Source organism: Harmonia axyridis, chromosome 5 (assembly GCF_914767665.1).
Source record: "Harmonia axyridis chromosome 5, icHarAxyr1.1, whole genome shotgun sequence".
NCBI lineage: Eukaryota > Metazoa > Arthropoda > Insecta > Coleoptera > Coccinellidae > Harmonia > Harmonia axyridis.
Window position 1 is genome coordinate 20,024,342 of NC_059505.1, and position 26,212 is coordinate 20,050,553.

At 37.6% G+C, this 26,212-nt stretch overlaps 2 protein-coding genes and 1 long non-coding RNA gene across 5 annotated transcripts; 2 read left to right on the forward strand and 1 right to left on the reverse strand.

The window, feature by feature from the left end:
- Window positions 1–5,143: 5,143 nt before the first annotated feature.
- Window positions 5,144–6,939, forward strand: LOC123681266 (mitogen-activated protein kinase kinase kinase kinase 3-like). Of its 2 annotated transcripts, XM_045619571.1 has the most exons (2): window positions 5,144–6,094; window positions 6,134–6,939. In XM_045619571.1, exons 1-2 carry the CDS (start codon window positions 5,430–5,432, stop codon window positions 6,807–6,809), a joined length of 1,341 nt encoding a protein of 446 aa, XP_045475527.1. In that variant the 5' UTR covers window positions 5,144–5,429; the 3' UTR covers window positions 6,810–6,939. The 2 variants fall into 2 exon arrangements, with proteins under 2 accessions (XP_045475527.1, XP_045475526.1); XM_045619570.1 differs by having other exon boundaries at window positions 5,144–6,939.
- Window positions 6,940–7,142: 203 nt separating this feature from the next.
- Window positions 7,143–8,177, forward strand: LOC123681268. 2 transcript variants are annotated; one of them, XR_006747670.1, is made up of 3 exons: window positions 7,143–7,255; window positions 7,311–7,446; window positions 7,500–8,177. It is a non-coding gene; the product is annotated as an uncharacterized LOC123681268 (long non-coding RNA). The 2 variants fall into 2 exon arrangements; XR_006747671.1 differs by having other exon boundaries at window positions 7,203–7,255; window positions 7,305–7,446.
- A 9,856-nt stretch (window positions 8,178–18,033) lies between these two features.
- LOC123680339 (piggyBac transposable element-derived protein 3-like) lies at window positions 18,034–20,368 on the reverse strand. The gene is made up of 2 exons (XM_045618184.1): window positions 20,136–20,368; window positions 18,034–19,917 (listed from the first exon to the last, which is right to left on the reverse strand). The coding sequence occupies exons 1-2, from the start codon at window positions 20,153–20,155 to the stop codon at window positions 18,099–18,101; spliced, it is 1,839 nt and encodes a 612-aa protein (XP_045474140.1). The 5' UTR covers window positions 20,156–20,368; the 3' UTR covers window positions 18,034–18,098.
- Between the last annotated feature and the right edge of the window lie 5,844 nt (window positions 20,369–26,212).

Consider the following 26,212-nt stretch of genomic DNA (forward strand, 5'->3'; position numbering starts at 1 on the left):
TCATCTAAAGTGTGAATAAAATTTTTTTTTCCAAAGGAATTTTATGTGGACCGCTCGAATTTGCAGCGATAATATGGAAAAGATCCTAAAATAGCAAAAATTAGAAGATTTCATTCATATATAGAATTGTTGCTTTATTTTTTCTTGAAACTGAATTATTGTTGTTTAAAAAATTTTATGTAAACTCAGTCTCTGATACCCGCAGATTTTGCTGTTTGGGAGAGAGGAATGAATGAATAAATAAATATATATATATCAATATAAAGTACATACATCAAAAGCTGTTCGGGATATTCTGAAATGTTCTTTGAATAGATCTCCCATGTCAAGAGGAATTGTATTTTCATAAAAATTTTAATTTTTTGGAATAAATGCTCTATTTTAACTTTCCAAATTAGGCAAAGGCTCAGCCAACTCTAGAACAGGTCCAATTATTGTATTGATTATATTCATTTCTTCGTCGTCATCAAAAATGAATGGAATAACTCTCAAATCCATGATCAATGTTTGGAAGGTGTTGCCTTATCTATGGGTGTTGCAATAAAAGAGTAATAGTATCGAAGGGCGAAAGCAAACTTAGAAATTAAAATCTATAATATAACAGAAAGTTATTTTTAATCATAACATAACCTTCAAGAAGGAACCACAGAACTGACAGTCAAAAAAAGGAGCAACCCGTCCAGCAGAGAAAATCAACGTTACCAAACTGATACCTATCAGTAGCGGAGCTACTTACCTTACCGATCTTTCTGCTGAAAGCGCCCATTTTTGAACATTTCGAAAAATTCACAAGTGTAAACTACCCCTTAGACGGCCTGCAAATCAATGTGCTCAGGATATGTTATTCTGTAGCGATTTAGGAGTAATAATACCAAATATGAACTTGGCTAAACATTTTTGACAGGGTCTATTTTGAAAATTTTGAAAAAATCACAAGTATAAACTACCCCTTAGACGGCCTGCAAATCAATGTGCTTCGGATATGTTATTCTGTAGCTATTAAGGACTAATAATACTAAATATGAACTTGGCTTAACATTTTTGACATGGGCATTTTTGAAAATTTCAAAAAATTCACAGGTGTAAACTACCCCTTAGACAGCCTGCAAATCAATGTGCTTTGGATATGTTATTCTTCAGCTATTTAGGAGTAATAATACCCAAATATGAACTTGGCTAAACATTTTTGACAAGGTCATTTTTGAAAATTTTGAAAAATTCACAAATATAAACTAACCCTTAGACGGCCTGCAAATCAATGTGCTTCGGATATGCTATTCTTTAGCTATTTAAGAGTAATAATACCAAATATCAACTTGGCTAAACCTTTTTGACAGGGTCATTTCTCAAAATTTTGAAAAATTCACAAGTGTAAACTACCCCTTAGACGGCCTGCAAATCAATGTGCTTCAGATATGTTATTCTGAAGCTATTTAGGAGTAATAATACCAAATATGAACTTGGCTAAACATTTTTGACAGGGTCATTTTTGAAAATTTCGAAAAATTCACAATTGTAAACTACCCCTTAGACGGCCTGCAAATCAAAATCCTTCGGATATGTTATTCTTTAGCTATTTAGGAGTAATAGTACCAAATATCAAGTTGGCTAAACATTTTTTACAGGGTCATTTTTGAAAATTTCGAAAAATTCACAAGTGTAAACTACCTCCTAGACGGCCTGCAAATCAATGTGCTTCGGATATGTTATTCTGTTTCTATTGAAGAGTAGGTATTCCAAATATCAACTTGGCTAAACATTTTTCAAGGTTTCATTCGTGAAAATACTTGTATATACCCCGTCTGTTGAGTTGCTTTCTAATTATATAAAATAAATACTTGGAAGGTGACTTTTTGTGACGATTTTTTATTGACTACTTCGTTCTAACTTAATCTTGTCTCATAATGACAATAACACACTACAAAAAATATAACATGTAAAGCATGAAACAATGAAGTACAGCATGTCCCAACATTCTCCGGCCCCAAGCTTATTCCACACCCAACCTTGCTGGAGCCTTCAAGATTCGACCAAACCTTGATCTTTCGACTGGGTTTTCATTCTTCTCTTCTTTTTTCTTATTCTTTTGTTTCTTTTCTGCAGTGATAACTTCTTTACTGTTTGATTCTGATGCTGTTCCTAATTCTAATGGATAGATCTTTTGGAATCAGGGCCGTCGCTAGCCAAACTGCCGCCCTAGGCAGAGACCCATTTTGTCGCCCTAGGCAGAGACTCATTTGGCCGCCCTAGACAGAGACCTATTTTGCCGTCCTAACAGAAGCTAGTTCTGCAGAATGCTTAAAATTAATATTGTATAATCGGGGTCCAGCGCCTGCTCAAGCATTTCTACCGTTCTATTTGTCATGGATTCAAATTGTGACATGTCGTATGAAATAATAAAACTTTTTATGTTTCTTGAGAAGTATCAGTTGGAAGTGATGAAGTGGAATCGTTTTCTTATATTCTGCATTTCATTCTGAGGAATCAATATTTTTATTAGGGAATTGAAAAGAAAATAATCCAGAACCCCACATCGCGCCACATCTGGATATTTATGAGTATAATGTGTAATGCGGACCTCTTATGGTTTTTGATGTTATTTAAATTGGTCGGTATTCCTTCCTATTGTTGCTGACTGAATTAAATCTCATTTGGTACTTTGAATTTCTACACATGTGATTTTTGTTGATCAAGCTTCAAATGCCGCCCTAGGCGACCGCCTACCCTGCCTACCCCCTAGCGACGGCCCTGTTTGGAATGGCCTAATTATTATTCCGTTCTTCGTTTTTACTTTTGCGACCCGGCTAACTCCATCTTTTCCATCATAAATTTCTAATATTCTTCCCATTGGCCAAAGTACCCGTTTCAGATTATCTGCTCCAACCAAAACTACATCACCAACTTTAATCTGCTCCGTCTTCTTCCTGTGACCTTTATTAACTAACTCTGCAAGATACTCATTTTTAAATCTTTCCCGTAATGAATTTCGAACCTTTTGCAAATGTGTAAAACGACCTTTTAAAAATGTCGCGTCTACCTCGTCTAAATCCGCAACTTCACCCAAAAAATTTGTACCTAACGACTGTGAGTGTATAGGCCTTAAAAACCTTGTAGGACTAAGAACCTCCCACTCATCGGCGCTGGAAACATAGGTGAGTGGTCGTTCGTTAATTACTGCTTCTACATCGCAAAGCACAGTGTATAACTCAACATAATATAACGATGCTTTTCCCAACGATCGACGCAATAATTCTTTTACAACCCTTACTAATCTTTCCCACCATCCGCCCCGCTTTTAGCAACCAGAACTTTTCTCGGATGACTCCTAATAAAATTTTTGGTCCTGCATGACAACTATTTTCGTGCTCTTCTATAAGTAGTTTCCTAACAATTTCGTTTTTTAAGCTGTTGTAGTATTTCACGTATACCTACTTATGCGTTTCGTCCCTGGCACACACACCGGACTCATCAGTGTGACTTTGGTATAATTGTGTGTGCCGTGTCACAGACGCTTGGGGAATTTATTTTTACCGGGAGCCGCCGGGATTCGAACCCGGGACCTTTTGTCGTATCTCGGTGCGTGAGTCTACCTCTTAACGTCTAGGCTACCGAATGCTGTGTATATATTGTTGTTATGTGGAGCTTTTATGAGAAGCCGCCACATGACTCCCTCCCCAGTGACGGAGGAACGAAACTTATGCGTGTTACGAGGTCATCGGTGCAGCCGGGTGATTGCCGCCTAATCAGAGCTGCACCTCGCGGCATCGTACGGACGGGGAATGCCGCCTATTCACGTCCGGCATACCGCGGCAGACCAAGGAGCACGTATTGCACGTCATGGGAATGGGCGTCTAGAGTTTCGTTGGAAATTGCAGATAAATGGGAGCTATGCATCGACCTTCTGCTTTCCAGGACACATCGTTAAGATGGCCATTCCCATCACGTCGGGCTTGCATGCTGTGACGACGGAAGCACGAGGCTCGGCGTGCCATCGGCTTTAGTGTCCGATGGACACCCCAGTAGCCGTAACGTTGAGCGGGGCAGTGAGTCGCCTCTGCGCTCCAACGCCGCAGTTTTCCGCCATCACGTCGGGCTTGCATGCTGTGACGACGGAAACACGAGGCTCGGCGTGCCATCGGCTCTAGTGTCCGACGGACACCCCAGTAGCCGTAACGTTGAGCGGGGCAGTGAGTCGCCTCTGCGCTCCAACGCCGCAGTTTTCCGCCATCACGTCGGGGTCACCAATGTAGTATTTCACGTATACCTACTTATGCGTTTCGTCCCTGGCACACACACCGGACTCATCAGTGTGACTTTGGTATAATTGTGTGTGCCGTGTCACAGACGCTTGGGGAATTTATTTTTACCGGGAGCCGCCGGGATTCGAACCCGGGACCTTTTGTCGTATCTCGGTGCGTGAGTCTACCTCTTAACGTCTAGGCTACCGAATGCTGTGTATATATTGTTGTTATGTGGAGCTTTTATGAGAAGCCGCCACACTGTAAACACAGTTGTCAACATAAAACGCATTTAAAAGTTGACCTGCAGTTTCTTTAAATTTTTTCTCTTTTTTTAAGTGTAAATTTAGTGTAGCTGCCAAGAGAAATGGAGTAGGCTTTAACCCGAAAACGACTCTACAATGTCTTAAAAATTTAATTCGTCGTTGTTCATAATATTTCCACCATATAAAGCGCAAATAGTCTCTATCTTCTTTTTTAATGCTAATTTGTAAAAATGCTTTGGCGATATCTGCTGTTACCCCTATTTTATGTAGCCAAAATTTTAAGATGAGAGGAATAACTAACTCAATCATTTTGGGACCCTTTTCTAGTAGATCATTAAGAGAATTACCGTTTCTATCCTTTTGTGATGCATCAAATACTGGCCTTATTTTTGTTGTGTAGCTTGCTTCCTTTATGACAGCATGATGCGCCAAATAGTGGTGTCCTTGTTCACATTCGTCTTGTTCCACTTCTTGGATAATTCCCATTTGCTCCCATTCATTAAAAACTTTATCGTAATCTCTAAATTCATTTATTGAAAGTAAACGCTTTGTGTTTGAAAATAATCGATTTTCCGCTAGTTTAAAATTTGACATTATGTTAGGAAAACCGTCCGCCCATGGTAAAGACACCTCGAAGAAGGTTGTCTTGAAATGAGAAATGTCGGAGTGAAACTGTCAAAAAATTCAAATAAACATTAGTATTTCCTTTATTTTGGGTTTCTAGACTTTTAAAATGTGATAATTGTGTTCAAATCAACAATGGCTCAGGGCGTATTAAGCTCGGATATCTCGAGGAGAAATCCTCAGGACGAGTATGAGCTGATTCAACGTATAGGAAGTGGAACCTATGGTGATGTGTATAAGGCTAAACGTATTTCCACAAATGATTTAGCTGCAATAAAGGTTATAAAATTGGAACCTGGAGATGATTTTGCCGGAGGTGGCAGCTGTGGAAAGAAAAGGTGGCTACAATCAACTCTGCGATATTTGGGCTATTGGTATTACTGCGATTGAATTGGCAGAGCTTCAACCTCCTATGTTTGACTTACATCCAATGAGGGCGTTGTTTCTTATGTCGAAAAGTGATTTTAAACCGCCAACTTTAAAAGATAAAGAGAAATGGAGTCCAACATTCCACAACTTTGTGAAAGTTGCATTGACGAAAAATCCAAAAAAAATGCCAACTGCTGAAAAACTTCTACAGCATGCAATATTTCAGAGTGATATGAGCAGAAGACTTGCTCTTGAGTTGTTGCAGAAGGTGAACAATCCATTACATATGTTTACAGGTATGGAGGCAGATGAAGATGGGGCTGTACCCAATGTACCACAGCGTATAGCATCACGGCTCACATCACGACCCAGAGGTCAGAATCTTGTTCAAACAGTTGATGTGGATATAGAGAATATAGATGAAGTCAATAATACTTTACAAAGATCAGGACCTTGTATAAGCTCAAATGGAGATAAACCAGAAAACTGGGATGTTATGGATATCATGAACAACGTTACTACAGTGCACAATTGTGTAGAACACCAAAATGAGAAATGTGGTTTAGGGGTGGCCTTCGATTCGTTGAATCGTGAAAAGAGTCTCTTGCAGTACATTGACGAAGAGTTAATGATGAGGGGAACCTACAAATATCAAGTGGCCGACTCTTATGATCAACAGGCAACCTTACCAGTTCAAGATACTGATTCTAAGTGTGACCTCCATAACAATGTATCCACTCATAACAATGAAGGCCTGCTTAATGGATCCCCACGTAGACACTCTTCTGTTGATGAAATATTTCCAATGGTTAATTCGATGAATAAACAAGGACAACGCCAAAGATCCCTTAGTGATAGTAGTAAAAACGAAAGGAAAGTTAATGGGGCTGATGCAGAAAGTGATCATCATAGTAACAGACCTCCAGATTTGGTTTCATATCCTCCTGTACCGCCTCGTAAGCACCGTAGAAGACATACACCACCTAGGCCACCTAGCAATGGACTTCCTCCCACTCCCAAAGTTCACATGGGTGCCTGTTTTTCAAAGATTTTCAATGGTTGTCCATTGAGAATTCATTATACAGCTTCTTGGATTTATCCAGAAACCAGGAATCAACATATTTTAATTGGTGCTGAAGAGGGAATATATAACCTCAATCTGAACGATCTGCATGAGAAAGACAAAGGAAAGAAGGACGCAAATAGGCAGGAGAGAATTGAGCAAACGATGACTTCTAATCCAAAGGTCGTGGGTTCGTTCCCCGCCAGGGATGCCAATTATGTTGAGTTGCTTTCTAATTATATAAAATAAATACTTGGAAGGTGACTTTTTGTGACGATTTTTTATTGACAACTTCGTTCTAACTTAATCTTGTGTCATAATGACAATAACACACTACAAAAAATATAACATGTAAAGCATGAAACAATGAAGTACAGCATGTCCCAACACCGTCGTTTCATTGATCAGCATAATTCAAGTTCATCTATATTATTATTTTGTGCATTGAAATGTCATAAAAACTTCACTGAAGTCGTTCAAGTGAACTCAAAAAGCAAATTCTTGCGTTGCACCCCAAAAACAGATCGATTCGTTAATTTTAAATTCTACCGACGCCACTGGTCGTTTGGCTGCTGGAATGCTGAAAAGTTGCTGCCAAGTTCACGCCGGTTTTTATAAATATCCTGTTCGGCAATAAATATCTATACCCAGCATGGAATCAATTGGGAATATAAAGCCAGATCAGTGTATGCAAGGTACTATATCTATATTTGTGTCAGCTAATAGTTTATTATCATACGAAAGTTTCAGAGAAAAAAAATACCATATTCAGGAAAAGGACTTGAAGTTTGTCAGTTGGACCCGAGGCTTGTTGCTTTTCTGAATGGTGTTATTTTCAAGAATGGGGAGTCAGTGAAATTATTGGAAATCAAATGTCTATTCATTGGTAAGTTTCTAGTAAGTTATAGAGATTATTTTTATAATTGTTTATAATTTCAGGTCAAATTATTTCTGCTGAAAATACTGAGCACCATTGCCAATATTTGAGAAGAGGAAAAGCCAGCTAATTTGAAAGAATGAATAAACATTATGCTAGAGTCTGATTAAGTATGGCAATTATGAATTTGAAAAATTGCGACTCTATAGTGTTCTCATCTGGTGATGAGACGTTCAAAACTGTTAGTGAGCCATTTGATGAAGAATTCACAAAAAAATAATTCTCAAAACTTGAAATGATTTATTTTGAAAATATGCTTTACACATTGTGTAGCATGAAAGTTTTAATTTTTCAATTAGAAAGATATTTTTCCAAGCCTTAATTATGCTGTAATAAGACCATCCAGAATAAGAAAAGTTCCGAATCATACATGTCTGAAGTTATACATGTTATAACTTCTTGACTATTGAAAAATTTGAGTCCAGTTGTTATTAGTAAGAGAGTAAAGGATTTGCTATTGGATCATACAATATACAGGTTGAGTGATTTATTTAGGAATCATTTTTGTAAATATTATTTGATAATTTGTAACTACAAACATATTTATTTTTTCATTACAATGACTATTAATACTATTCATTTATAGTTTAAGATTTTTTGATTGACAAGCCATGTAAACTTTTGATGGCGTATGTTTTTATGGATTTCTTGTGTGCAAATAAATTATTATTATTATCAAATACTGCATTGATTTTACATACCATTAATTTATCCCATGGGAGTAAGTTATCCCATCACACATTCCCTTGGCACCATAGTCCATTAAATTACTGATGAAAATCAAAAGATATAATCTTCCAAATCACTTGGATCAATTTGACATGAAAATTCCTTTTTTTCCTTCTTAAACTTCCATTGAAACATTTTTGTCTTCATAAAACGAATGGAGATTTTAAAAGTGATTCCTCCGTGGAAATATACTTTCTACTAGATCAGACCATTTTTCTTTTATATCTTTTCATTTTTGTAGAGGAATTAGGTATCCGTTTTTTATACTTCTGAAATGAGTAGAATGAGATTAGATAAACGTAACATAATTTAAACTTACCTCTACAAATCTTTGGGTTAAATGAAATTCTCTCATGACCATTATTCCTCACGTTTCACACAAAATGACCACTGCATATTTTATGGAATACTTCAGGTTGCCATTTCTCTCAAAGTATGATCAGCACTACAATAAGTTTTAGATGAGAGACATTTGCTATCATTTCTCAAATATTCTTATCAAACTCTTCTCACACTAATAATCCATATATTTCCTTCTTTCTCGAGCTACTTTTTCTTATTGTAATATGAATTGTGGCAACCAACTACATAGAAATGAATTTGTGAATTTTTTGCAGTAAATAATTAATAATATTAAAGTCCATACCTTCAGAATTTTTCAATATTGAAAACAAAATCAACTCAAAACTTCTTAGTATAGTTAAAAAAAGCATACATTTCTAACGCCTCTTCAGCAGGCAAGACAGTAAAAGTGTATATTATGAATATTGATTATGTTTTACTAATGATTTCATTTCATTTCGCCACGAAGGCCGCCACATATATATCAAAGAACTGACATAACAGCTGAAGCTCAGGAAGCTCTGTACCGTTCGTTTATTATAGATAAATCTGTAAAATCCGACATCTCTGTGGTCACGTGACTAAAATATCCGTCCGCTCTCAGATGATATTCACCGTCGCCATATTGATGTGCGACAATACCAACTACCCAGTGTTCCCAACGAAGAAATATTGAGTTTACTAGAAAAATACCGCTAATATCAAAAATACTATCAGCCATAGAGATTATTCTTCCACTATTTCCAAAAATGGAGCGAAGCCTTCATTCATACACTCGGCCACAGTTAATTTGTTCATAAAACCGTCTTTCGCTAATGTTTTTATTTCCAAAAGGTGAAATTTTTGCGAAATATTGTCCCAAACAAGCCTATGTGGCGTAGCAGCTAGAAAAGGTACACATAAACTCCACTCATAAACTTTATATTGTGGAATATAAATAAATAAACTCAATATTTCTTCGTTGGGAACACTGGGTAGTTGGTATTGTCGCACAACAATATGGCGACGGTGAATATGGTCAATTGCCGAACGCGCTACCTACATGCGGTCGAGCATGCGGTTTGCACACTGCATGTGACCGCCTTTATAAAACAGACATATGTGAGATGACTGCTGTGCGGAAGAGTAGATAAATTGTATTCAATTGCGCTGTACGAGATCGATTGTAACACATGAGATTAAGCCAAGAGAAAAAATATTATAATTACGAAATAAATATTTCAAAACCAAGTATATTTCAATTATTAGTATATCCAACGGCGCAAACAGTTTGGTGACCCCGACGTGATTGAAAGCCAGTGGAAAAACAAAGCAAATCAAGAATAACGACAGATTTTCTGGAGGATCCACCTTGGGAAATCGCGAGCCACATTGCTACAATTCACCGTTTCCGAAGCCGAGGCAAGTGCATTCTTTATCCTTTTGTAATTTTTCCTTCACATGCTTCAACTTGCGTAATTCAGTGCATTCTATTTTTTTCAACTAACAACTAACTCCAATAATTGACAGATTCAACTCAGATACTGTATAATTTCAGGTGAAGGTGATTTCTCAGAACTGCATAACAGTTATTTGAAAATCCATTACAGGTTAATCTCGATAAGTAACCATTTGAAATCGCTTCATCGCTGCAGAACCGTTGTCGCTATCAGCCCAGCTGCGTTATCAGGAATAACCGTAACGTATTCATTGTTTTGATTATTTGATTCCATTGTATTTTTTTTTGTTTCATCATTATTTGAGTTTTTTACGTCGGCAAGATGAGTGATTTGAAGGACTTAATAAAACAAAGAGGCAATTTAAGAGCACGTATAACACTTTTTGAAAAATATTTAATGCCTTTAATGAATCGCAAGGATTTATCAAGTTTGATTTTAAATGAGATCAATATAAGATTGAATAAAATGCGTGAATTGTCGTGTAGTTTCGAAGATATTCAAATGGAAGAGCGTGAAATCACCGAGAATATTTGTTTTAATTTAATGGCTCAAGCTCAATCACTTTTAGATTTTTTTCAAAATAACGCCATCGATTAATCTTCATCTTACATAAGTAATAAATCGAATAATTACAATAATCTTAAATTACCACCTTTGAAAATTCCACCCTTTAATGGTGATCAAAACAAATGGATATCATTTAGAGACACATTTACGTCATTAATTCACGATAATAACAGTATTGATCATGTCAGTAAATTTCATTATCTCTTATCATTCCTAGAAGGTTCAGCATCGTCAATACTAAGTTCTATTACAGTATCACATGATAATTATGCTATTGCTTGGGATTTACTGAGCCAACGTTATAACAATAAACGTCTTTTTATTAATGAACACTTAATGGCACGACAAGGGCCTTAATATGAAAAAAGTAGCGAAGGACCGAAAATTGAAATTCGTGGAGAAATGATTTCTGCCTACCTTGGTAAAGGAAAGTCCATGAAATGTCCTTGGCTGATAGATCTTCGCCGTCGAACGGGTGGTAGACGGAACACTCAATCTCGCACAACCGAAGAAACGGTATTGTTCTTGAAAATAGAGTCGACTCGAAAATGTTTATGAAAAAAAAATATTGCGTTTAACAAAACGAAAGAGCGAGTGGAAATCTGTATGAAATGTCCATATGCACGGACGGGTCTTGAATGAATCCTCGCGTATCTGGCATCTATCAAATCTCCATATGTTTTCCCGCGGTACATTTAAATGAATGATATTCTCTGAATTAGGAAAACAATGAATTTATCAATAATAAAAGGAAAACAAAGAAAATAAGATGAGTTGACTAGTTGCAGTAACATAACCGCTCACCTAAAATAGAATATTTTACACGAAAAAAGAGTTGACAAAAAAAAAAAAAAATTATTGAAGTGGTAAAGGGCATAACTTAACCACCGGCCTCTGCAGTACACCTTGAGTTGTACGGACACTAGCTACTCGAGCTATTTTATCAGCACCATGGTGCAATTTTTCGATTCGTCCTAAACGCCAGCGCAATGGAGGAAGCTGATCATCTTTGATAAGTACGAGTGTACCTATTTAGAGACAATCGGTGGTTTTATCGAACCACTTCTTACGTTGTTGTAACGTGTTTAAATATTCCAAGTGCCACCGTTTCCAAAAATCTTGGTGGATACGCGTCAAAAGCTGCCAACGTGAAAGTCTTCCCATTGAAAGGTGTGATAAGTCCGGTTCAGGTAACGCAGTCAATGGCGCTAAGGTGAGAAAATGTCCCGGCGTTAACGCCGATATGTCATTCGGGTCATTAATAAGTGGACAAAGCGGGCGCGAGTTGAGAAGAGCTTCTATTTGGGTAAGTACTGTGTAAAATTCCTCATAAGTAAGAATTTGATCACCTATGATTCAAAGCAAGTGCGATTTAACGGATTTTATTCCGGATTCCCAAAGTCCTCCAAAATGTGGACCAGAAGGGGGATTAAAGCTCCATTTTATTTGTTCCTCAATCAGCGCATTTTGCATATAGTTTGAGAGCTCTCGATATGCTCCTTTGAAGTTCGTTCCGCCGTCACTAAATATATGATTGCATCGTCCTCGTCGAGCAATGAATCGACGTAATGCAGCGAGAAAGGCGTTGGACGTGAGATCTGAGACGAGTTCTAAATGTAATGCCTTTGTTGTAAAACATACAAACAGGCATATGTACGACTTGAAGGATTTATTTGTTTATTTGTATAGTAATCAATGTAAATTTACAAAGATCCTACCATTTTAACCCATCAAAACTACATGGGGAGTCATAAATACAATGGTATATACAGGCATATGAATATACACAAATTACAGGCATATGAATATACATAAATATTATTAAAATTATATAAAGCAGTCAAATAACGTTACTTGTAAAGGTAATATAAAACAATGGACATTTTTACACGAGTAACATACATTTTTTCACTTTATAGGATCTGTGAAGTACTCTTCCAATCTGTAGTAGGCTTTCCGCACCAGTTCTGTCTTGAGTACATTCCGTAATTTTTTGTTGCTCAGTTCCTTATATCTTTCCGGCAGGCTGTTATATATTTTTACCGCTTGGTGGTTTATACTTAGTTGGGTCGTGGCCAGTCTGTGGTGGGTGATGAGCTTACTTGCATTTCTGGTGTTGTACTCATGGTTGAAGTTATTGAGCTGTAAACTATGTTTATGGTCATGGATATAGGCGACACAGGCGAGTATAAATAAGGATGTCAAAGTAAGGATGTTTTCCTGCCTGAATAAATGTCTACAGCTCGATGTTTTATCTGCATTGCATATTATTCGTAAAGCCATTTTTTGCTTGACGAATATGCGCTCCCTTCCTGGCATGTTTCCCCAAGCAAGTACTCCGTACGAAATAGCCGAGTGAAAAAAGCCAAAATAAGCCACCTTCGCTGCCTGTTGGCCGGCCAACTGCTTCATTCTTCTTATGACGAAGATTGCTCTAGAGAGACTCTTAACAAGTTCATTTATATGGTATGAGAACTTTAGATCTGACTGGATTTGAATTCCAAGGAATTTGAGGCAGTTTGTCTCAGAGTCTCTAGGTGTGAAGCACAATGATTGTGTCTTTTCCGGGTTCATCCTCATTCTATTAGCATTAAACCATTGTTGAGCATCCGCCAATGTCTTTCTTTTGCTATCATCTAGTTCCTGTTGGTTGAGGGAAGAATGGAGGAAGCTGGTGTCATCCACAAACATAACCACATCCACCTGTTCTATATTCGCGGGCAGATCATTAACGTATACCAGAAAAAGAATTGGTCCCAAGATTGATCCCTGTGGAACTCCACTTTCAACCAGTTCCCAGTTAGAGTATTCTTCACCTATTTGTACTTGTTGGTACCTTTTTTCTAGGTAGCTGGTCATCAACTTCATAGCAACTCCCCTTATTCCATAGAAACTCAACTTCTTTAGCAGGAGTGAGTGATCCATACTGTCAAAAGCTTTGCTAAGATCACATGAGGATAATTCACATTTCCTTCCTGCATCAATGGCGTCAGCGATCTTTCGTAGGATTTCAGCTAATGCTGTTGTGGTAGATTTGCCCTTCAGGTAGCCATGTTGTTGTCGGCTCCAGATGTCTTGTTTTTTAAAGAAGCTAGTGAATCTATCCTTTATCGCACTCTCTAAAATTTTTGCCATTGCTGGTTGTATGGTTATCGGCCGGAAGTTACTCATCTCTCCTGGGTCGCCCTGTTTGTGAATCGGAATGACTCGGCTCCTTTTTAGTTGATCGGGAAAGTGTCCCTCAGATAAACATCTTGAGAATATTCCACTCAAAATAAAGGCGATTGTAGAAATGATCTCTTTCAAAACTTTAGTAGATAGTCCATAAATATCTCTTGTGTTCTTAACTTTCAGCCGTCTTGTAATTCTTTCTATTTCTTCCGATGTTATGTCTTGCATGTAAATAGAATTACTCGGTTGTTTGCTGCATTTTCTCAGAAGTTCTTCTGGTGTTGTATTACCTCTGTTGCAACTTCTTGCTGTTTCTTCTCCGATGTTGGCGAAAAATTTGTTGAACTCATCGACGGTGTTCTTCGGTTCGACTACTTTCTGTTTGGACTCTGTTCGTTCCCTAATCAAAGACCAAATGGCCTTTGACTTATTTTCTGCCTTCCTTATCTTCTCCAGATTCAAATTGCGATCGACCTCTGCAACTTTTCCCTGTATTTCGCCTTAAATGAATTATAGACTTTCCTACTTGTCTCGTCCTTCTTCACTTCACAGATCGTAGCAAGTGCATCCAGTGTCCTCTTGAGTTCAATCACCTCCTTGTTTGTTCTGGATCTCTTCATTTTTTTCTTTCTACAAATTAAAACTTTTTCTGGGCATGTTTTGTCGAAGGCTCCCATAAATTTTTCCCAGAATGCGTCAAAAGCCGTTTCAGCTGACTCAGCCATCGTTATATTGGACCAATCTATCTCTTCCAGTTCACGCTTGAATCGTTTAAGATTTCCATGACTCGTGTTCCTGATCACTTTTCTTCCTTCTTTCTGTGGTGCTATATGTGTTTTCATATCACAAGCCAAAAGCTGTCCTTTATGATCAGACAAATGGGGTTCAAATGTATTTCTCTCTGTCACTGAACAGTTGGAAAAGATATTGTCGATCAGTGACTGTGATGTGCTGGTAACTCTTGATGACTCTAAAAAATTCTGTTCTATGACGAAATCTTCAAATAACTCCTTAAGTTTTTGTGAGTCTGGGGATTCATTAGACATGTCTATATTAAAATCACCCGAAACAAATATGTGCCTCTGGTGCAGCTTCATTTCCACCACCTTCTCCAAGCAATGTCTTAAACTTTGGAAAAACTCATATATGCTGCCATGAGGGGGTCTATATACTGCCAAAATCGCTGATCTCATCTCCCTCACCCAGATTCCGCAAATTTCAATAACAGATTCCACTGAGCATTCCGAAATATAATCTAACTCTTCAACTTGTACGGTATGATCCGATAATATGAGTGCACCTCCATAGTTATTTGGTCTACAATGGTATGCTTTGATGTTGTAGCCTGGAACGCAAAATTTGCTGATGTTATTTCTGCCCACCCAATGTTCCGTAATTGTGGCAACCTGCACGTTTTCCTGAACTAGGATCTCTTGCAGTTGCTCAATTTTTCCATTTATCGAGCGGATGTTAATGTTGAGTAGTTTGAATTTGCTGTCCTGGTGATTTACTATATCTTCTTTGGTCTCGAAAAAAATGATATCTTTTAATTTTGATACCTTGGGGCCAGAATTTTTCCTGATTCAACTTCTCCAGCAGTTCAAATTCCAAACTTACTCTGAATGATGAGGTTGGGCTATCATCACTAGATATCTTATCTATCTCGAATTTTTTGTCTGGCAATTTGTTGTTAAGGAATTCTAGTAGGTCTTCTGCAGTGCACTTTTTTCAACTCTTTCAACATATAACCAAGCTTTACGGTCTGCTGCCTTTAGTTCATAGGTTCCCCTATCAGATCCCAGTAAAGTTTCCTGTTTCTTTTTCATCTCAAGTTTCCTGTTATCCTTATCAGTTCCTATTTGAAGTTTTCTAGATTTTGTATTACAGTTCTCTTCTTTTCGTAAAACTATTTCAATTGTTGATTCGTTCGGCAGTAAAGATTTCTTCTTCAATACATTATCCACACATACATCTGTTTCAGATGTCACCACATGCAGTCTGTTAATTGATAAGTTAGCAGTACCTTTTATGTCAGATATTTCTTTTTTAGATGACGTTAATGAGGTTCTATTTTCTTCTAATTTTTCTAATAAGTTTATATATTTATTTAATACCTTTATTTTGTCCTGTAATTCCTCTATCATATTAGATTTTTCCAGAAGAAGTTCATTTTTATACTTTATTTCCACATCCTTATTATTATTTGTCTCACTAAAAACTTCTGTTATTATTCCATTTTTTGAAACTGTGTCACTACAATCCTCATACAACCCAGAAGTTCCAGTATCCACAATACCTAGTTGGCTTATCGAGTTCTCAAAGCTTAATTCATTTAAGTACGACAGACGTTTCTTCAATTTTTCTATTTCTAGTTCCTTTTCCTTATGTTTCGAGGTTATGTCATCACAACAAACAACATTCTCCTTATCCACATATATGCCGTGAATTTTCAGGATACAGCTTGGGTGATATTTATACGCACATTTGAAGCATTCAACACAAATTTTTACTTCTTTACCACACTTTTTGCAAAGATTTTCTGCACTATTTTCACTTCGTGGCGCCATGTTTGACATTTAGAACCGCGAGTTCGAGACATAGTTGTTTGAAATGGCCCACCATAGTCTACACCTACACATTGAAAAGGCTTGAGCTGATTCACTCTTAGAGAGGGCAAATTACCCATTAAAGGCTGAGAAGCCTTTGGTTTCACCCTCAAACAGGTATGACAACGAGAAATAACTTTATTTATCGCTCTTCGAGCGGACAATATCCAAACTTGTTGAGTAAGGAGAAATTATAGAGTTTGGGCACCTGGATGATGGTAAACTCTATGGAAATGCTGAATTATAAGTTCAGCGAGTCGATGAGAAGACGGAAGAAGGGCTGGGTGTTTATGGTCATACGAAAGACCAGAAAATGAAAGTCTGCCGCCCACCCTGAGAACACCATCCTCGCCAATGAAAAGATTCAACTTACGAAGACCCTTCGAAATAGGTTTTTCATTCTGAATATTAGCAATATCTGCCTGAAACACAGATTGCTGTACTTGCTTGATGATGAAGGTGAAAGCATGTTTGAGGTCTATCGATGATACAATTCCATTTATACGAGACTTGGAATTTTTCAGGTTATGAACGAATCTGAAAACGTAAACCACTATACGCTGAATCTTGGACAACGACGAGAACTTCGAAAGCAACTCAGGTACAAATTGCGAGCAGACAAATGTGGGCAAAGAAATGTGACGTTCTTCCTCCCTCACGAGATTTTGATCACTTTCCATTTCTCTGCGATCGAAAGTGGTTTCCTCTGAACGGAGCCAGTATGGTCCCGCCCACCATAATGTACAATTCAGAAGTTCAACTGGCGTCAAACCACGTGAAGCACAATCAGCGGGGTTATCCCTAGATTTGACATGATACCAGAGTTCTGGTGAAACCAATTCCTGAATCTGAGTCGTTCGATTACTGACGAACGATTTCCATCGATGAGGGGAGGATCTGATCCATGTCAGAGCGACTGTGGAATCGGACCAGGCAAAAACTTTGCTTATCTGAAAGGCGGATGAATAGACCGAGAGAACTAAGGAAATGAGTTTAGACAAGAGAAGACAGGCGCAGAGTTCCAATCTAGGAATTGAAATTCTCTTTACCGGAGAAACCTTTGATTTGCCACATACGAATGATGTATCAATAGATCCGTTGGGATAGAAAAATCTAAGGTGAATGACAGCAGCATAACCTCGTTCACTACTGTCTCCGAAGCCATGGAGTTCGCATCGTGAATAGGAACCTGATGCCAACAGTCTAGGAATTTTGAGCTTTGCTAGTTCGTGCAATTCAGATTTGCACTGATTCCAGCGATTGTTTACCTCCACTGGGAGAGAATCATCCCATTGCAAGCCTAAAGTCCAGAGATGCTGGATTAAGTGCTTTGCAAGAAAAGTAAATGGGGCAAGAAATCCGAGAGGGTCAAAAATACGTGAGAGATCAGACAGGATAGATCGTTTTGAGCAGACCTCACCAGATGACTTCACTGAGTAAGAAAATTCATCCAATGAAGGAAACCATTTCAAACCAAGAATCTTAACCCATTAAAGCCCATAATTCCCCCGTGAAGATTTTCAACTGAAACTTTGTCTGATGAGTTATTTAGACTCAAAAAGTGATATTGTGTTATAAAAATAATGATCGAACATGCAGGAGAGTTACTATGAAGCGGCAACTTAAGTTGCCACTGGGATAATTCATGAAGAAATTTTCCAAAGTACAATAAAACTAGCATATCAATCGTATACATCTATTGTGATTCAACCGTATAATATTTCCTATGAAATTACATAAAATATTATTATTTTACATCATGAAAAATTTTGAAACACTCATCAGGATGAACAGGAACTTCACACTTCTTGCATACAAAAATTGTACGCCTGCCACATACTTTACAACGGCGATACTTGGATTCACCTTTTTCGATGAAATGATCTGTTCGATCTTTTCTTATTTCTTCGAGAGCTGGTGTGAACTCTAGAGATGATCGAACTCCTGCTACCATTGGAGGACTGCCGTAAGACTTCAGAATGAAAATAGCACACTGACGTCTGAAATCCAATAGAGGAATATCATGCCCAAGGCGACGATACAGTAACCAACCTTGTGTGCTGCATACATCCACAGTCCAAGAGAAATAAGGCCACCACCATTTTTTCGACCTGATTCTGTTTCGGTAGGAAGCCAAAAATTGATCAGAAAGATCTACTCCACCCATGTTACTATTGTAACGAGCAATAGGACCTGGTACTTTGACAGAAATGACCTTCTTTTCAATTCTGGAGTATCGGTTTGACTTTGACATAGGATGTACATTATCACAATTAGTAAGTACAGTAACAACATTGTTGTCATTCCAACGGACTGCTAAAATATCTCCTGAAGAACTGGTGGATGTTTCACCTCTGGGTTTATTTTTCCACGTTTTTTTATCTGGAAGTTTCATTGAAACACTACAGCGATTCTCACGCAGAGTACCAGTTCCACCAAGTCCTCTAGAACTAAGCTCTTCCAACAACCCAACCGATGTAAAAAGATTGTCAAAGTAGAGTCGAATACCCTTTGACAATTTCATGTGGTCTACAAGTCCAATTACTACGTCACCTCCTTGACCGAGTCCAGTTTCTGGAAGACGAGTTGAACTTCCACAATAGGGTTCAACATGATGGATGTATCCAGATGGATCCGCGGCAACCCATAACTTGAACCCAAATCTGATAGGTTTTCCGCGAATAAACTGTTTGCACCCATGCCTTCCGTAATAAGGAATCATACTCTCGTCGATACTAATAGTGGGCCCAGGACTGATTTGTTTGAAAGAGTTGTTGAGGTGATCAAAAATAGGTCGGACCTTGTACATTTTATCACTTCCATCATTGTTTTCATTGTTGGCAAGGTGAATAAAACTTATCAGTTCATCGAATCGGTTTCGACGGATGGCATCGGAAACTAAGTGCGAATGAACATCTGGATCTTGTTTCCAGTAGAGTCTTCTATATGGAAGAGGGTGGTAACCTGACATCAACATAATTCCGACAAATGTAATCATTTCTTCAGCAGTGGCATTCAGGTTGTGAACGAGTTTCTGCATAGCATAACGATTAGTTTCGGTTACGATATGACTCAATAAATCTTCCGAGAAGTAAGCCCTAAAAGCCTCAATAGGGCTTTTTACCGTTTCTTTCAGAAGATCTTCTGCTACCGGTCGGTATTCGCATTCAAGTTCAGGAATACTTGAAGATAACCCATTCATTTTCGGCTTCCAAGTACGTTCTGTGGGACGCTTACGTTTGGTGCTTCTTACTCTTGTCTGCGAAGAAGTCGTCGGTCTAGGTTCTTCTGAATGGTTCTCATCTTGGACGACTGGATTGCCGTGATCATCATCGATTTCTGGATTCTGCATTTCCACCTGAGAGCGTAATATACGGGCAGGAAGGTGGTCAAAATCTCCAACTACCTCTTCATCCGATAAATCAGAGTCCTTATCTGTATCTGCACCAGGAAGTTCATCAGGTGGACATATGGCTATATTGGTGGCTGATATGTCCTCATCGTTCTCGATAAGGTCAATTAATTCATGAAGAAGTAATCCAGTGCCTGATCTTCCACGAGTATACCTGTCGAAATCATTCAGTAAGAAATGTAAATATTGCAGAAACCGTTGTCACGTGTTCCCGTTGGCCACTTTAGTTGCCATCAAACTTTGCCCGTATGGCAAAAGCAAAATATTGCATGAAAATATTACTGTGAAGAAGAAATATACTGCTGAATTCATATTGAATAAAACTGGTACAAAAATACAAATGTGCATGCATTATTGAAATAGAATACTTACAATCTCTCATCGACGGCCATTATGGTGAATGAAAAAGTTCAAGAGCTCTGAATAAATCGTTATACACTAACTCACTGTTTGACAATATCTGACTGACGTTTGTGCTATTCGAGACAGGACATATCACATGACCGGAATTTACCAATGGAACTTCAATATCTATGCGCGTGCGCATAGAATGTAGTCGAATGCGCCGTGGCAACTTAAGTTGCCACGGGGCTGTAATGGGTTAATGGCAGAGTCGGCATCAAAGTTTATGGAATGCTGATGTTGGTGGTCTAAAGGAACACGCGAAAGTAATTCATGGCTATTGCTACACCACTTACGAAGCTCAAACCCACCACATTCCAACAATGATCAACTCATCCACCAAAACTTTGGCCTGTTCGAGATCATCACAGCCAGTGACAATATCGTCCACGTAAATATCTCTGAGCAGGATTTTGGAAGCATTTGGGAAAGAGGCTCCTTCGTCCTCAGCTAGTTGAGACAAAGTTCTAAGAGCAAGAAAAGGAGCAGGCGCAACTCCGTAGGTGACAGTGTTTAATCGATATGCACCGATAGGCTCTGACGGAGAAAACCTCCAAAGAATTCTTTGGTAATCACGATGTGAGGGCTGAATCAAGATTTGACGATACATCTGTTTTATATCGGCAGTGAAAACGAAAGTGTGGACACGAAAATTCAACAGAATTACAAAAATATCCTTCTGTAATTTAGGACCAATCAAGAGAGCATCATTCAAGGACAATTTACCTGGAAGGTGAGCTGATGCGTCGAACACTACTCGTAACTTAGTCGACGCACTATCAGGCTTGATGATACAATGATGAGGGATATAGAAATTATTTTCAGTTTCGACATCGGTGATTACTGACGACATATGATTACTACTCAAATAATCTTTCATAAAATGACAATACTCCTGGTAAACTTCTGGAGTTCTTATAAGTCTACGTTCGAGCGACAGAAAACGACGCAGAGCTAAAGAATATGTATCCCCAAAACAAACGCATTTGCCACTTTCAAATGGCAATGCAACCGTGTATCGTCCCGAAGCATCTCTCGAATGACCTTCAACAAAGAGTTGTTCACAACGTTGATCCTCTGGTGAAGAGGATGTTGTTGTTGGCACCTCTTCGAGTTCCCAGAACCTCTTTAATGTGGAATTCAATGAAGAATCACATAAAGACAAATGAAATGAATTCAAAATAAATCAAATAATTTGACAACTTTGTGTCTAATCCTTCACAATAATATATCTGTATGATATATTGTGAAGGATTAGACACAAAGTTGTCAAATTATTTGATTTATATTAAATATCCTTCATCAAGAAGACTCATTAAACTTTTATAATGAAATGAATTCATTGAGCGACTAGGAGACTGAATTTGTCCCATGAAAACCCAACCGAAAACAGTTTCTAGGGCTGTAGGTTCCGAACCGTTGCCTTTGATTCGACCGTCTTTGAGTACAAGTGGGAAAATATCTGCACCAAGAAGAATGTCCACAGAATGTGGAGTAGAAAATTCAGGATCTGCAAATTTTTTGTTGGAGATGCACTCCAATTGGAAAATTGGACTAAAGAGGTCGGCATTTGTGTACAAATTTTTGGGAGAACTACAGCGTCAAAGGTGAAAGATGGATTGATCTGACCTGTAGGGCGAATAGAGCAGACAGTGCTACCAGAAGCAGTAGATGAACTTTCCCCTATGCCAGTAATTGAATGTGCAGTCTTTGAAATTTGCAATCCTAACTTATTAACACAAGATTGGGATATGATATTAATTTGAGAACCGGCGTCTAATAAAACTCGAACTTTCTGAAAGTTACCCCAAGCGTCTTGGATGTCTACTTGAGCAGTAGCCAATAAAACTGTGGAGTTGGCAGGCAAAAGATTCACTGAGTTGGAATGCGAAAAATAAGAGGTTTGACTCTGCGATTGGCATGATTCGTTCTGAGGTACATCGTCTGATGGACTGCGCATGTGCAATAAAGAATGATGTTTTTTATTACAGGTTCGACATGTTGATTTCGAGGAACAGTTATTTAATTGATGCCCAGAATGAAGGCAATTGATGCACCAATTCTTATCTTTGACAATTTTGAAACGATCTGAGGCAGTTTTTCCCAAAAACGAAAGACAGTTGTAAATATTATGAGATGACTTGCAATAATTACAGCTAATGCCTTTTTTATCTGAATTATTTTTCGACTGAACTAAAAGAGCGGAATTTCGTTTACTTGAAGTATTATTGAATTTTGAAGTTCGAGAATCAGAAAACTGTTGAGATTTTGAAGGAACAGAAAGAGCCACTGATTCTAGAGCTACACATTGATTAGTTAAGAAAGTTTGCAAATTGATAAATGAAGGAATGTCTGTTGAGCATTCCTGTAATTCGAATCGTTTAATGGTGGCTGTGTCTAATTTTTGAATGAGCAGATGAAATAAAACAAAGTCCCACTGATCAGTAGGCAGACCTAAGTTTTTCAACACAGCTAAATTTCCCGAAAATACCTCCAGAATCCGTCTAAGTCCGGATGCCGACTCACTGTGAAGTTTTGAAATATTATAAATTTCATTCCAACATGTATTAGCTAAGAGGCGTCTATTTTGATATCTATCAGTTAGAGTTTGAAAGGCGTTTTCATAATTTTGAGCGGTCAAAGGAAAACCTTTGAGCAAATTAAGAGCTTGAGAAGAAAGTGAACTTAATAGATATTGAAATTTTTCGATTTGACTCAAATTAGAATTCTCGTGAACTAAGCTTTTGAATAAGTCATAAAACGTTGGCCATTCCTTATAATTACCATCAAAAATAGGTAAAACGATTTTAGGAAGTTTAACACTTGGCGATTTTGATATACGATTGGTCTCAGGTATAACGACAGGAAACAAATTCACGTAGATCGTTTTGATTGTGAAATAATTATCGGTAAACGCAGCTCTAACTGATTTTTCGGCGTTGTAATCTGGTTCGTCTGAATTTGCTAAAAGTACTATGATAGCACTGTGCAGAGTTTGAAATTCGCTGTGAATTTCTTCCAGATTTTCGTATCTTAAACGAAATCGTACGTGAAGACTTTGATCAGTTACCGCAGCCTGAGCTAAAACCAAAATTTCCTCGATGTCATCAATGAGAATTTGACGTCGTGCTTTATTCTGTTTCACTTTAGAATTCATTGTGAGTGGAATGAGCTGTTCTACGATTCAAAGTATACTGCAGTTATAATGTTAGGTCGAAATTTTAATTTGAAAAGTTTTTCAAATTGAACGAAAATGAAAATATCAATAACAAAGTATGGACACTATAGATCGATAAATGTTCAAACAAGAACAATACCTGACAGAAAGAGCGAGAATATAGAAATAGAGAAACGAAATAATCGAAAGTAAACAATCATGAAATTGTTTACGAAAAGTCAGGTTATTGTTATTGTTCGACAATGAGAGGTTATCCACTGAAAATACGTCGTCTGTGGTTGAGAAGACGCTGAATGTCAACACACTGCGCTTATCAGTTTTTTATGAGCAGAACAATATGGAAATGAAATGAATTAAATTCAGAGTTTCCCAATCAAAAGAATTTAGAAATAAGGTTCAAATATTCGGCTCGATTGGACCAATATGGCACGACAAGGGCCTTAATATGAAAAAAGTAGCGAAGGACCGAAAATTGAAATTCGTGGAGAAATTATTTCTGCCTACCTTGGTAAAGGAAAGTCCATGAAATGTCCTTGGCTGATAGATCTTCGCCGTCGAACGGGTGGTAGACGGAACACTCAATCTCGCACAACCGAAGAAACGGTATTGTTCTTGAAAATAGAGTCGACTCGAAAATGTTTATGGAAAGAAAATATTGCGTTTAACACAACGAAAGAGCGAGTGGAAATCTGTATGAAATGTCCATATGCACGGACGGGTCTTGAATGAATCCTCGCGTATCTGGCATCTATCAAATCTCCAGCATATGTTTTCCCGCGGTACATTTAAATGAATGATATTCTCTGAATTAGGAAAACAATGAATTTATCAATAATAAAAGGAAAACAAAGAAAATAAGATGAGTTGACTAATTGCAGTAACACTTAAGGTGTCTCTTTTCTATTGAACCACTACAGCGAGAAACTGACAGTGGTTTGCGGTATATTATTGATGCATTAAATAAAAATTTGAGTGCTTTGAAGTCTTTGGGAGAACCTACTGATCAGTGGGATACTATCATAATTTATTTTGCATCTTCAAGGTTAGACACCGTAACCTCCAGAAAATAGGAGGAGTTTAGAAGTGATATAGACTCAGTTACTTTAGAAGAATTTTATTAATTTCTTCGTCAGAGATCTGTTGTCTTGGAAACTATGAATGCTTGTAAATCTCAGTTATAATAATGTATTATAGTGGATATATATACTATTTTTAATAAGTATATATTACGATGAACAGCATTTGAAGCAATGACAAAACATTTTTTTTATTTATTTGACATTCAATACAAAACAACTGACATTAGATTAAAACCTACTAGAAATGAACGGATTTCTAACACCCTCACTTAATCTAATGGCAAAAATGAATCAGAATATTATTATATCATTATGGAAATAAACTTCATTTTATTAGTTTCAATCCTAATTCATGAACACAAAATGAATGTTTTGGCTTGAATAGGGATTTAGTCAAGATATCTGCTGGCATTTCTTCTGTCTGTAGATAATGAACAGAAATTTCATTATCCTTGGAAAGTTCTCTCCCATAATGATATCTGATAGATATATGCTTCGTGCAGTTGTGGAATACTGGATTGTAAACTAACTTGTTTGCTCCTTGATTATCATTGTAGATATTAATGGTCTCACACTCTTGATACAACTCTGTTAACAATCCCTTGAGATATACTGCTTCCTTTGCTCCCTCACACAAAGCCATATATTCAGCTTCTGTAGTACTTAGTGCAACACTTTTTTGCTTTCTGGACTGCCAACTAATAGCTGCGTTGGCGAAAATCATTACCGAACCGGTGTACGATCGACGATCCTCAATACATCCACCCCAATCGGCATCGACAAATCCTTGAATTGATTTTCCCGTCTTTTGAAAACATAGGCAGTAGTCCATAGTTCCTTTAAGATACCTCAAAACTCTTTTTGCTGCACTCCAGTGCTCCTTTTTGTGACAATTATTGAATTGAGTCAAAAAACTTGTAGCAAATGATATATCAGGGCGAGTGCAAACTGATAGATACATCAAAGCACCAATCAACTCTTGGTATGGATACAGGGTATCATTTTCATCAGCCTTTTCCAATTTCAAATTTGCTTCCAGTGGAGTACTTATCGGTTTTGAGTCTTCCATTCCAAATCTCTTCAAAATTTGTTCTATGTACTTCTTTTGGTCAAGACAAATATTTGTTTTTGTTCGCGTGATCTTCATTCCCAAGCATTCTTTTATTTCACCAAGATCCTTCATCTTGAAGTTGCTTCCAATTTTTTCTTTCAACTTTTGAGTCTTGCTCTTGTCTTCCGAAAAAATATAAAAATCGTCTACATGAAGAGCAATTATAACTGTTTTGCCTTCATCATTCTTTATATAAACAAAGGAATCATAGAAGCATCTCTTGAAACCAATACTCAGCAAAAGATCATTAATTTTATCATTCCAAGATCTAGCTGATTGTTTCAAACCATAAATAGCTTTCTTAAGTTTACATACTTTATTAGCCTTTTTCGCCTCAATGAATCCAGGAGGTTGCTCCATATATATTTCTTCCTGCAAACTTCCATTTAAAAATGCAGTAGTGATGTCAATGTGATCAATCTTCCAATTATTTTCTACAGCTAGCCCGAACAATAGTCTTATAGTTGAAAGTCTAACCACTGGTGCAAATGTTTCTTCATAGTCTTCTCCCCATTTTTGAGAAAATCCTTTTGCTACCAGTCTAGCTTTATGACGCTGTGTTTTGCCATTTGCAGATTTCATCAACTTGAAAATCCACTTACATTTCACCACATTTTTTCCTTCAGGACGATCAACAAGCTTCCATGTCCCATTATCAGCTAAAGCCGTCAGTTCCTCC

Bases quoted from the DNA above. Each gene is read 5' to 3' on its own strand.
- LOC123681266 (XM_045619570.1), top strand. From the start codon at position 5,430: ATGATTTTGCCGGAGGTGGCAGCTGTGGAAAGAAAAGGTGGCTACAAT.
- LOC123680339 (XM_045618184.1), bottom strand. From the start codon at position 20,155: ATGGCCGTCGATGAGAGATT. The intron at 19,918-20,135 runs GTAAGTATTCTA...TGATTTCGACAG, and splicing joins ATGGCCGTCGATGAGAGATT to GTATACTCGTGGAAGATCAG.